We start from the raw sequence: 11,996 nt of genomic DNA, 5'->3' as shown, positions 1-11,996 counted from the left end.
GGCGGGGGGAGGCTGCAGGCTCTAGGTCTGCAGGAGCCCCATTCCCTCCCTGGCCCTGAGGAGGGTGCCCTAGGCCTCGCCCAGCCCGGACTTACCGATGTAGATGCTGCCCTTGGTGTTGACGGCCACGTTAGGGCCTGGGGACTGGCCACTGACCAGCTCCTCGCCGTCCACCTGGATGGAGCCTCTCCGGCCCTCTCTGTGGTGAACGGGGGGCAGGCTCCTCACCACCAGTTCCAAGTCCCCTCCCTGCCTGCCCCCTGCTCGGAGCTCTTTCCTTTCCGCACTGGATGAGATCCGGCCCCACAAACACAGCTTCCCAGCACCCCACCCGGCTTTCATTCATCCCTTAGGGTGCTTGCCTGCCACCCCCCAGGGAGTTCCGTCCTGCCCTGGAAGTTTGTTCCGGCTCACGGGCCCTCCCCCGACCCTGGCTTCAAGTTCTGTCTCCCAGAGCTCGAAGCTTGCCTCCCTGCACACGGTGGGCGGTGTCCCGTCCCAGTCTAGAACTCCGCGCCCCTCACCCTCGTGCCCAGGTGGACTCCCTTACCGCAGTGCCGTCACCCGATGCCACTCGCCATCATTGATGGGGTCCTCAGAGACGAGGCGGGCCTCCCCGCTGCCCAGCTGGTAGCTGTGGTCACACAGGCCCAAGACAGTGTGAGCTGGGACAGGTGGTGGTGGTGTGTGTGGCTGGGGTGCCGTGGGCCGCAGCTTCTCGTGGGAGGAGCCACAGCACCGAGCAGAGGGTCACTGAGGGGGTGAGGGAGGCCAGGGAGGGGGAGGAAGGGCCAGGTGCCCGCACCCACCTGAAGACAAGGTGCCCGTCCTGAAGCCCGAGACTGATGAAGTCCTTGCCGCGGCCGGCCTCTCCCACATCCTGCCCGGGAAGCACAGGGTCACTGGGGTTCCCAGACCGGAGAGCCAAGGCCCCTGACGGCGGTGGCCTTCACCCTCCTCCTCTCACGGCCCTGCCCGCCAGGAGGCTGAGAACCCTGTGACCCCGGGCCAGATGCCCACACTCACCACGCCCTGCCAGAGCAGGAGGCCATTGGCCGTGCCGGTCCGAACCTCCAGCTCGATGGTCTCTGGCACCTCGGGCAGGCTGGGAGTGGAGACGCGGGTGAGGGGGAAGTCCCAGATTCCTGTTCCCCTCCCTGGACCCACAGGCTCCCCTAACACCCATCTCACCTCCTGGAGAAAACGCGGCCGGGGAGAGCTAGGAAGCCGTCATCGTGGAAATAGGCTCCGTACTGCCCAGGGGCATCTGCGGGACAACGTGGGGCTGGTGAGACACCTGCCGGCCTGCGTGGAGCGGCCACCGACCACACGGGCTCCAGGACCCCCACCTCCACCCGTGTGTGCGCTACTATGGGGGCCCTGAACCTGCAGTCTCTGGAGACCCCAGGGGGCTGTGAACAGAAGTCAGGGGCCTGTGAACTTGGATGGGGAAGCCCTGTAGCTCTACCTTCGCTCACTTCTCACTGAAATGTAGCAATTCCTTCCCGTATCCATGTAGGCAGCCAACCAAAGGAGCCGCAGTGGGACCTGTGATGTGTCACTAGTTGCAAATATATCAGAACGTTGTCTGTGCTTGTTGGAACGGCGGTAGCTGTCGGGACCACCACCAGGTCGTGTTATTTAATGTGTTACTAAAGAAGCACCTGTGTTACAAATCTGAAAGTTCTAAGTATTTTGATAACCTTATTTCAGTACAATTGGTTTGTTCTGAAATCCTATGCGTTTTGTTTTATGTGGTCAGTAGGGTCCAGATAGGGTGACCAGTCGTTCCCTATTTGCGGAGTCCTGTCCTGCTTTTAGCTCTGAAAGTCCACATCCCGAGGGACCCCTTAGTCCTGAGCAAGCCGGGACAGCTGGTCACCTAGGTCAGTGGCACATAAAAGGTTCAGGATCTTTGTGTTCCCTCCTTCTTGCGGGCGGGAAGACAGGCTCAGGCGGGCGAGTGACGTGCCCAGGAAGTGGGAAGCCTGCTTTGGACCCTTTTGGCCCCAACGTCCATACTGTGTGTGGCTCCAGCATCCCTAGCCCCACCCTCTCAGACGCATCCCCACAGGCCGGTGCTGATCCCTGAGGGCCTATGAGGGTGGGGGACACTTTGCCACCCTCTGCCGAACGATGATAACAGCTAACATTTACCGAGCACCTACTGTGTCCCAGTTGCCGTGCGAGGAGCTTCACGGGCAGCTGCAAGCACCATTTCATTTCAATGGATCTCTGTAACAATCCTAGGACTTCGACAAAATGCTAACAATGCTAACATTCTGTCCCCACAGCGGACCAGACATTGTTCTCAGCATTTTACATACACTAGATAATTTTACCTGACACAAAGTTTTATCCAACCCTTGTGGGAGGATGTTACTTCTCTTTATTTTACACATAAAGAAACCGAGGCACAGAAAGGTTGAGTGACTCACCCGAAGTTACACAGCTAGGAGGTGGCAGGGCTAAGATTTGAATCCAGGCAGGCTGGATTCTGAGCATGCTCTTAGCCACTCTACTGCTACCTCTCCTATTGTGTTAGTGACAGATAAGAAGATGGGTGTGGACTAAGCAGTTAGCCCAGGGTCTGTGAACGGCCAATAAACACTGATTTTTTTAAAAAATTATGATTGCTTTTAAATAGATTGTGGAGGGGCGCCTGGGTGGCTCAGTCGGTTGAGTGTCCAACTTCGGCTCAGGTCATGATCTCACGGTCTGTGAGTTCGAGCCCCACGTCAGGCTCTGTGCTGACGGCTCAGAGCCTGGAGCCTGCTTCAGATTCTGTGTCTCCCTCTCTCTCTGACCCTCCCCCGTTCATGCTCTGTCTCTCTCCGTCTCAAAAATAAATAAACATTAAAAAAAAAATTAAAAAAAACTAGATTGTGGAATCCTTGAGAATGAAGGTCTTGCCTTGTTCATCTTATATGTCCTGCTTCCAGAGCAAGGATGGGCACACGATAATTTGTTGACAGAATGCATGAACATAGAGGAGAAAACTGGGGTCAGAGTGGCTCAAGGACCTGGCCCAGGTCACCTAGCCAGTAAGTACAGGGCAGGACCCGGCTCTGTGTTGCTGTGCTCTTTTTTGTTCTGTCCCTCTGTGCCCAGTGAGCCTCCCACATGCTTGTCCTGCTTATAGGCCAGAATTGAGGGTGTGGGGTACCCGGAAGAGGGGCTGAGAGGCCAGAAGCCAGGGAAGAGCCAAGCCTCTCTGGCCACAGGAAATACATACCGTTGCCCCCGCTGCCTTCCAGATGCCAATCAGACTCGGCTGTGCCTTGTCCAGAGCCTACGAGGAAAGGCGGGGTGCAGTCAGTGAGCACAGACACTGTGGGTGCTGGCCCCAAGAGGGAGGTGGGGAGAGGCCAGGACAGTTACCTTGTTGGCAGCGTGGGCCAGAGAAGCCGGGGGGACAGAGGCAGCGGGTGCCCTGGCAGACGCCCCCGTGCAGACAGGGCTCACGGAGCCGGCAGGGGTTCTCCTCGTGCTCACAGAGGTCTCCTGTGGGCCAGGGCGCAGTGAGCGGGCACGGGTGGGAGTGGCCGCGACCACCTCGTACCGCCCCCTGCCGGGACCTGCCGGGCTCCCACACCTTTGAAGCCATCGGGACACAGGCACTGGAACTCGTACTCGCCGGTAGGCATGCACGTGGCACGGTTCTGGCAAGGCTGGCGCTCACACGGGGAGCTGGTGTAGCACTGCCCGATGCCCCGGCTGCCCAGGAAGCTGTAGGTGAGGTCTAGCCGCTTCCCGTTCACTGACACCTGCAGGCACAGGGACGGGGAGGGGCTCTGGGCATGCGGGAGGCAGAGGCAAAGTGACCCAGGGGACAGCAGGGGACCCAAGCGGGAGCACGAGTGGTAAGGTGGGACTCTAGCGCAGGCGAGGGAGGAACCTAAGCCCAACGCCTCCTGTGCGCCAGGGACCGCCATCGGTGCAGTCACTGCTCTGTGAGGCCCTTCGCGGGAGGCATGATTGTCCCTGATCCACAGAGGAGGGAAGTGAGGCCCAAGGGGAAGCATCTGGGCTCGCTGCAGGCAGAGGGGCCCCGTCTGCACCCTCCCCTCCCCTTCCCTCCCCTCCCCTCCCCTCCCCTCCCCTCTTGTCCTCTGGAGGCCGCTCCTCACCTCGCCCACACAGCCACGGAAGTGAGCGCTAACGTTGGTGGCCGGGGGCAGACGCACGGAGGGCTCCACGCCGCCGAGGTAGAGGAGGGTGTGCAGGTTGAGGCCCTGGCTCTTGCCGGGGGAGGAGCGCAGCACGGGGCGTCTGCTGTTCACACGCAGGCTGCCGTCCTTGTTGAGACGTTCCGCGGATACTCGGTGCCAGTGGCCCAGGGCCAGCGGCTCGGGGGTCCGCAGCACGGCCAGCCCTGGGGAGGACGCCGGGCATGGATGGCATACGGGGAGCACCCCCCCTCCCCCCGCCCCTCACAGGGCCTGGGGTGGAATCCGCGAGAGATCTAGGGGACTTGCCTCGAGTCACACACAGAGAGAAGGAATGTGAATGAACAGGGGACTTGAGTTGGTCTGACTTCTGAAGTTACTCCTCCAAGCCCCCATGGGGCTTGGGGAGCTGAGGGGGACACAGCACTTGGCATCTAGAGCCCATCAGTGTTTCACGTCCGGTGCTCACCTGACCCTAGCTCATATCGGAACTCCAGGTGGCCGCCAACCATCGCCAGGGACACAAAGTCCTCCACAGGCCCGCTCTTCCCCCCGCTGAACAGCAGGATGCCGTCAGGCGCCAGCGGCTTGAACTCAATGTCCAGGCGCAGTTCATGGTGCGTGTTGGTGAGGGCGGGCAGTGCCAGGTAGGAGCCAGTGCCCGACATGGAGGGGGTGGTCACCGTCACACCTGCAGCAGCCACAGCTCAGCCGGGGGCAGTGGGGATACTGGCGCCCTTGCCTGCCCCCCTCCAGACCCAGGGGCTCAGGACCAATTGGGTCACAGCTGCAGCACAGGAGCGCCAGACCGTGGGCCCTGCAGACCAGCCTGGAAGAATCTCCGGTAAGAGGGGGGGAGCTTCGGGGACCCTCATGCAAGTGACTCAGACTGGGCAGAGGCTTGGTTGGCCAGGTGCCTTTGAGGCCCTATGGCTCTGGAGTAATTTTATCAACCACAGGGCCCTTGGTGGCCTCAGAGTGTCCCTGCCCAGCTTCCCCCCATCCTTCTGGGATTCCCTGGGGTCTCGGGTCTGGCTCCACTCACCTTCCTCGCATCTCATCCCTGAGCGTCCCAGATGGCAGCGACAGGTGTAGCCTCGACCGTCAGGCCGGTTCACACAGGTGGCGTCGGGCCCACAGGCCTCTGGGGGACACAGGGACCGGCAGGGAGGCATTGAACTGGCCTGGGAGAGGGTGGGGTCCTGATGCCAAAGCCCCATCTATTGCACCCAGGGGGCCTTGGCTAGCCTGAGAGGGCTGCCTCCGAGACCGGGCAGGAGGAGTGGATTACAGCTGAGGTAAAGGGGGGGGCGGTGCTGAGAAGGCCGGACAGGGGACACATGAGGGGGCAGTGAATGAGTGAGTGTGGTGTTCTTGAAGGATTGTACCTGGTGACAGTGCAGGGGCGGTGGTACCGAGGGGGCAGGTAACGGGGTGTGTGCCTTGGTGGGAGATGGGAAGGCGGTAGGTGCCCGTGGTGGTGAGGGGCTGGGGGGAGCGCCCAGGAGCCGTGATGGGGGCAGGATGGGTAGTTGGGGGTGAGAACTCGGGGAGCAGAGATGGGCGCAGAGTGGGTACTGGGGTGGCAGAGACGAAGTCAGTATCTAGGAGGAGGGGCGAGTACCTGGACGAGTGACAGAGGGTCACTAAGTACAGCTAGCAGTGGGGCGGGTGGATCTGGAGGGGCGGCAACGGGCGGAGGCCAGCACCCAGGGGTGGCAGCGACGGGAAGGGTGGGTCACACACCTGGGTGGCAGTGCAGGGCCTGGGAGTGCTCACAGCGGCTCCCGGTGAAGCCAGCCGGGCAGATGCACACGTAACTGCTGCTCTCTGAATCCTGACATTGGCCCCCGTTCTGCGAAGTTGCCCCCAGAAGTCAGGCCAGGAACCTCCTGCCTGTCCCCCGCTTCCCACGGGGGTCTGCCCCGGCCACGGGCAGCGGCAGGGGCAGCTAGGTGGTGAGTGCGCTAGTGTGGGGTTACCTGGCAGGGCCGGTCCCGACAGGTGGGGCAGTGGGAGATGCCGTGCGCCGTAAGGTTGAGGTCGTGGAAGATGATCTCCTCGCCCTGGATGCGCAGCTCCCGGACACAGCCTGGGCGGCAGCAGGCACAGTGAGAAGGGCGGCAGTGCCGGGCCCAGCCCGTACCCTGTAGGGCTCTTCGGGGCTCCCGTGGGCTCTGCCCACCGGCCAGCTGAGGCTCGGCCAGGGACGGAGGCGGGGAGGGGGCTCACCTACGAAGCCGCCGCTCAGCCCCGCCTTGGGGATGGCGCCGTAGTCGGGGTAGCCACCCAGGTAGAGCTCCTCGTTTAGGTCCAGGCCCTGGAACTTGCCCTGGGCAGTGGAGAAGTCAGGGATGGTGGACAGGGGCTGGGCAGAGGTGGGGAGGGGGCCGGAAACGGGGGGACCGGTGGGGCCTCACCTGAGAGGTCCCGTTGACCGGGGCCAGGCCGCCCACAATCAGGGAGCCCTGGGTAAGGCTGCGCAGCAGGGTCACGTTGTGGAACTGGCCCAGTGCCAGCGGAGTGGGGTGGCGGATGGTGGCCATGCCTGAGCCTGCGTCAAACCTGCTCCGCCGAGTGGGGCCGGGCAGGAGGAAAGCACTTAAGCGGCTTGTCAGAAGGGCTGGGCGGTGGGCCCAGCCTGGGCAGAGGTGACGCCACTGTTTCCTGCAGTTCTGATCTAGTTCCTGTCCCTGCCCTGTCCTCCCGCCCTATCGCCCACCCCTAGCTCGCCACATCCCTGCCCCTTCCTCAGGTCTTCTCCTTGCTCCGCCTCCCCAGAGCTTATCCGGAGCAGCCCCTGGGGCGCCAGCTGCCCTCAACCTTACACCTTGTTGCTCTCCCTTTATGGCTGGGTCTTCCCCAGCTAGAATGTATCTTCCCCCGAGGGCCAGAATGTGGTCTGTCCGTGTCCGTGCCTGGCACCACGTTCAGCAAATAGCTACCGAGTGATGAATGAATGAGCCTGGTCTGCAGGAGTCCCACCGGGTAAAGACATGCTCAGCATCACTGAGCATTTCTGCCGCAGTTTTGGGCAAGTCTGAGGCTGCTTCCTCCTCCGCTTGGTCGACACACTGTGTCCACTCGAGCAGATCAGGTGGTCACCAAAGGTAATGGGCACATCTCCTCCCTCCTCCTTCATCCAACTCAAGCCAGGGTGGTGTGTGCCTGACCAAAGCCCGCAGTCCCCCAGCCCCCTTCCCCTGTAAATGGGAAGGGTGAGGGTCTCACCGGAACTCAGGCCTTCCACCCACGAGGCCGAAGGAGATGAAGTCAGGCTGCCTGTTGGCCAGGTTGGTGGGGCTCCCTGGGATCCGCTTCTGCCCATTATACAGCAGCATCCCTGGGAGGGCACAGCCATGTAAGGCCCTCCCTCCAGCTCCCCAGCTATGGGCTCCCTGTCTGCCCAGCCCCAGGGGTGAGTGACCCCAGCCTGTGACCCTTCACTCTCTAGCTCCCATCCCTCCCTCTGTACGGACACCCTGTGCAGCCGGGGCCTTCCCACTGTCTCCGGATGTGCCCTATACAGAGACTGGCTCAGAGCCCCTACAAAGAAATAGAGCTTGCTTCACTCACACTGGAGGGCCTACCTGAAGGAGGAGAGGAAGGCAGAGACTCACCCGAGTAGAGGAGGAGGCCTGGACAGTGAAAGTCAGAGACCCATAGGAGATGGAGAAGAGAGAGAGAGAGAGAGAGAGGAGGAAAGGCTGAGAAATGGAGACAAAAGAGGGAAGGAGGAGGAGAGGCAGAACAGGAAGCCAAGACAGGAGGATGGGTGGGGGTAAGGCCATGGCAGAGGTAGGAGGTACTGCGGAGCGGGGGATGGAGACAGGAGGAAGCACGAGAGAGGACCCAGAGGTCAGGCCTGGGGGTCCCAGGACAGGGATCTGAGGGAGGTGGGTAGGACTGGGGGCCACCAGGGCTCAGACAGTAATGGTGGTTCCTCCAAGAGATCCCTGCCCCAGGCCCCCCAAAGCAGCCCCTCTCCTGCTCACCATCGGCTGAGTCAGGACGGAAGGTGATCTTGATCTCGAACTTCCTGTAGGCATCTTTGATGGTGGGCAGTGGCAGGAAGGAGTGGGGGGTCTGTGTGAAGTAGGGCACCACCCGCTCTGTGGGCAGAGAATGTGGCTAGAGACACTGCCCAGCAGGCAGCGGGCAGGGCACTGCCCGGTCCAGAGGGTGTTGTCTTACCCGGCACCTGCAGATGGGCAAAGGCTTTGACCTTGCCCTGGTGATTAGTAGCAGTGCAGACGTAAGTGCCTGCGTCCTGAGGTCGGACCGAGGGCAGCAGCAGCATGGTGTTCTCCACGCGGCTGTCAGGTGGCAGGTTACCGTCCAGCTGCAAATGTACCCACACTTGGGACCCTGGCCTTGGCCCACACCTCCACGGCTCTGTCTCCCATCTTGCCTCAGGCCCACCCTCAGACACTGGGCTCGTACTGTGTGCCAAGCCTGGGCCTGGGCCTGCGGGCACTGAGATGGTGAAGGCCTGACCTTGCCCCTCGGGCATGCCCGCTCGTCCCCTGCCCGGCATTTACCTTGCTCCAGGTGATCTTGGGAGTGGGGTAGCCAGAGACCATGCAGGGGAAGGCGGCTGCAGAACCAGCAGGCACACGGACCTCTGGGGGCGTGGAGATCTGGGGCAAGGCTAAGAGTGGGCAAGGAGACACAGGCCATCAACATGATGACAGCCGCCACCAGAGAGCCCAGCCTGTGTCCGGACTCATTTCATCCTCACTCTAGCCCCTGAAGGGAGGCGCTGCGTCCCCATTTTACAGGTGAGGCTCACTGGGCAGTCAGGGCTCAGGGGCAGGTCCACTTGGTTCCACAGCCCGACAGTCTTCAACACACCCCGGCAGAAAGTGGTGCAGCCCTCTGGGGACTTGAGACGGGGGTACCAGGGCAGCTTGCATCAGTAAGTCTGGGGGCAAGTCATAGGGTTTGGGGTGAAAAGGAGCTGCCTCTGAAGACAACACAGATTTGTGTCTGCCCTGCACCCACTGCCCTTTTTCACTCTCTTTTACGTCTGTTTTGTGCTCACGTCGTCACTGCCATCGGATCGGGCTGTGGGTCTCTGTTGTCAGAGCAGGTGCTCCAGTGGGCGAGGACTACATATCCGTTTCCCTCCTCCTGCCCCCTGTCCCCGGGGAGGTCCCTGCCGGCCTTCACCTTGCACGAGCAGCAGCACGTGGGACTGGGTGGTGCCAGCGGCGTTGGTGGCCGTGCAGCGGTACTGCCCCGCGTCGGCCAGCTCCACGTGGGCGATCCTGACGATGCCCCCGCTCTGCACGATGCCAGGCCGCAGGCGCCCCCCGACTTTGCTCCACGTCACCTGAGGCTTGGGGTCACCCAGGGCCAGGCACTCGAACTCCACGGCATGGCCGACCACCACGGTCTGCACGGAGGTCCGAATGTTGATGAGCACCGAGGGCAGGGCTGGGGAGGCAGGGAGCAAAGGTAGAGTGAGAGTGAGGCCAGCCTGCTGCAGGCTTGGCCCGAGGAGGTGAACACCGGGGCCCTTGGCAGCCACCCCTTTCTTCATTTGCTTTCTCGTGCATCCACTCACGCACACACTCACTCGTTTGCCCTTGTTTACAGGGTTACTCATTTGTGTGTCTGCTGTCATTTTTCATTGGCTGGTCTGAGCACCCACCACTCCATCCATCTCCCCTCTTCCCTCCCTTGCAGTATTTGTTAGGCCCCCTTATGGTGTGCTAGACACAAGCAAGAAACAATCGAATAATTCTCTTTGTTCATAGACATTTCAGGGGCTTCCCAGGGAATATAGTCCCTGTGCCCCTCATTTCTGTTGTAGGCTTTTAAAAAAATTTGTTAATGTTTATCATCATTATTATTATTTTAATTTTTTAAGACGTTTATTCATTTTTGAGAGACAGAGACAAAGCACAAGTCGGGGAGGGGCAGAGAGAGAGGGAGACACAGAATCCGAAGCAGGCTCCAGGCTCCGAGCACAGAGCCCGACGTGGGGCTCAAACTCATGAATGCAAGACCATGACCTGAGCTGAAGTTGGACACTTAACTGACTGAGCCACCCAGGCTCCCCAATGTTTATTAGTTTTGAGAGAGAGAGAGAGAGAGAGAGAGAGAGAGAGAGAGAGAGAGAGAGAGAGAATGAGCAGAGGAGGGGAGAGAGAACGGGAGACACAGAATCTGAAGCAGGCTCCAGGCTCTGAGTGCTCAGCACAGAGCCTGACATGGGGCTCGAACCCACGAGCCGTGAGATCGTGACCTGAGCTGAAGTCAGATGCTCAACTGACTGAGCCACGCAGGCGCCCTACTATCCTCTACTCTTAGGAGAGGAAGCTACCATTCTACCTTGGACAACCAGCTGGGCACTGGCCTGGGCCTGTCCCCATGGTCCATAGGCCTGGCAAACATATGTCCCTTGGCAGCTCTGGTCCAAGTTCTGGATTCTGTACAGAAAAATAATAAGACATCGGTGAATACAAACAATTGATAAGAAGGCTTTGCAATGGCATGTGAGTTCAAAGCCACTGGAGATTAGCACATGGCATAAGCTTCTGGTCTCTCGCTAACCACGTGAGGTAGGCAGGTAAGTGAGGCAGACAGGCAGGCAGGTAGATGTCACCACATCCATTTTAGGCCAAGACCTTATGGTCAGAGCTCAAGAGCACACAGAGTAGCAGAGCTGAGATCTGGGTCATGTGTATACATCTGGCCTCAGAGACCGTTCTCTTTCCCCTAATAATAAGGATGCAAATATGAGCTCCTGTTTACTGAAGACCTTTCCCATGCTTTAGATAATGTCATTTGGCCCCATGTAAGTCATTGTGTGGCTGAGGACATTCAGGCTCAGAGAATGGAAGTGACTTGCCTGAGGATACTGTTTCATGCTGAGCCCCACAGGACAGGTATCCTAACAGCCCCCGTGTGTACCTTGGTGCTCAAGTTCAGTATGGCCTCTCCCCCGACTCACCGGAGCACCCCATCCTGCACACTGTGGCCAGGAGGCAGCTGACCCCCTTCTTTGACCCAACGGAGCTGGGTGCCCTGGTCACTGGGCACGGCACAGTGGAACTCGACGCTGGCCCCTACACTCTTGGTCTCCAGCTGAGGTGTGACCTGAACGGTGGGCGCGGATCCTGCTGGGATGGCGGTGGCCGGGACAGAGCCAGAGGGGCCTGTGGGGACATGCACGGGGTTGTGTGTGTGTGTGTGTGTGTGTGTGTGTGTGTGTGTTACTCCCAACGCCTCCACCTCCCAGGACCCAAAACCTCCATCCTAACATTCAAGGGATGCTCTTTTCCCAGGAGCCCCTTCTGCCCAGCCTGGTCCAGGGCTGCCCCGCTCACCTTGAACGAGCACCTGGGCGAAGGCCTCAGCCGAGCCCACCTTGTTGGTGACCCGGCAACGGTAGCGGCCTGAGTCCTCGGGGGCCGCGGGCTCAAAGCGCAGCATCTCGTTCCTGGCAGTCGCCCTCCTAGGGAGGCTGCCACCCACACGGCTCCACTGGAAGGTGAGCGGGGGTGTCCCATGCGCCAGGCACTGGATCTGCACCGTCTCTCCTGCCCGCACCGAAGCGTGCTCCGGGACTGTGGTGGCATACGGTGGGCCTGGGGTGGGGGACGGATAGGTCGGGGCAGGGGTGAGCAGCGGTCAGGATGTGAGCGGGTGTTGGACCCAGGTGACTTGCCAAAGGGCCAGGGAAGCTGCTTGGTGAAGCAGAGGACTGGGGATGAAGGAAGCAAGGGTCCCAGGAAGGGATGCGGGTCTCAGGCTAGGGCAGGTTCTGGGGGCCTGAGCTGCACGGGGCCCTCTCGATGGCATTCCTGGGGCTCTGTC

At 60.6% G+C, this 11,996-nt stretch overlaps 1 protein-coding gene across 1 annotated transcript in view; it reads right to left on the bottom strand.

Annotated features, from left to right (window-relative positions):
- The window catches only part of HSPG2 (heparan sulfate proteoglycan 2), a 99,757-nt gene that overhangs the window by 1,296 nt on the left and 86,465 nt on the right, over positions 1-11,996 (bottom strand). The window contains 23 exon segments of the mRNA XM_053898846.1: positions 96-199; positions 551-634; positions 810-880; positions 1,027-1,105; positions 1,192-1,267; positions 3,236-3,292; positions 3,382-3,504; positions 3,596-3,767; positions 4,131-4,375; positions 4,639-4,860; positions 5,215-5,313; positions 5,916-6,024; positions 6,152-6,261; positions 6,402-6,501; positions 6,590-6,734; positions 7,401-7,512; positions 8,165-8,281; positions 8,364-8,511; positions 8,711-8,820; positions 9,342-9,608; positions 10,509-10,606; positions 11,131-11,335; positions 11,507-11,767. Coding sequence (XP_053754821.1) covers positions 96-199; positions 551-634; positions 810-880; positions 1,027-1,105; positions 1,192-1,267; positions 3,236-3,292; positions 3,382-3,504; positions 3,596-3,767; positions 4,131-4,375; positions 4,639-4,860; positions 5,215-5,313; positions 5,916-6,024; positions 6,152-6,261; positions 6,402-6,501; positions 6,590-6,734; positions 7,401-7,512; positions 8,165-8,281; positions 8,364-8,511; positions 8,711-8,820; positions 9,342-9,608; positions 10,509-10,606; positions 11,131-11,335; positions 11,507-11,767 — 3,114 coding nt within the window.

This window comes from Panthera pardus, unplaced genomic scaffold (genome assembly GCF_024362965.1).
Source record: "Panthera pardus isolate Hobbes unplaced genomic scaffold, ASM2436296v1 HiC_scaffold_11, whole genome shotgun sequence".
Classification (NCBI taxonomy): Eukaryota; Metazoa; Chordata; class Mammalia; order Carnivora; family Felidae; genus Panthera; species Panthera pardus.
The sequence above is the reverse complement of the archived record's forward strand: the minus strand, read 5'-3'. Positions and strand labels throughout refer to the sequence as shown.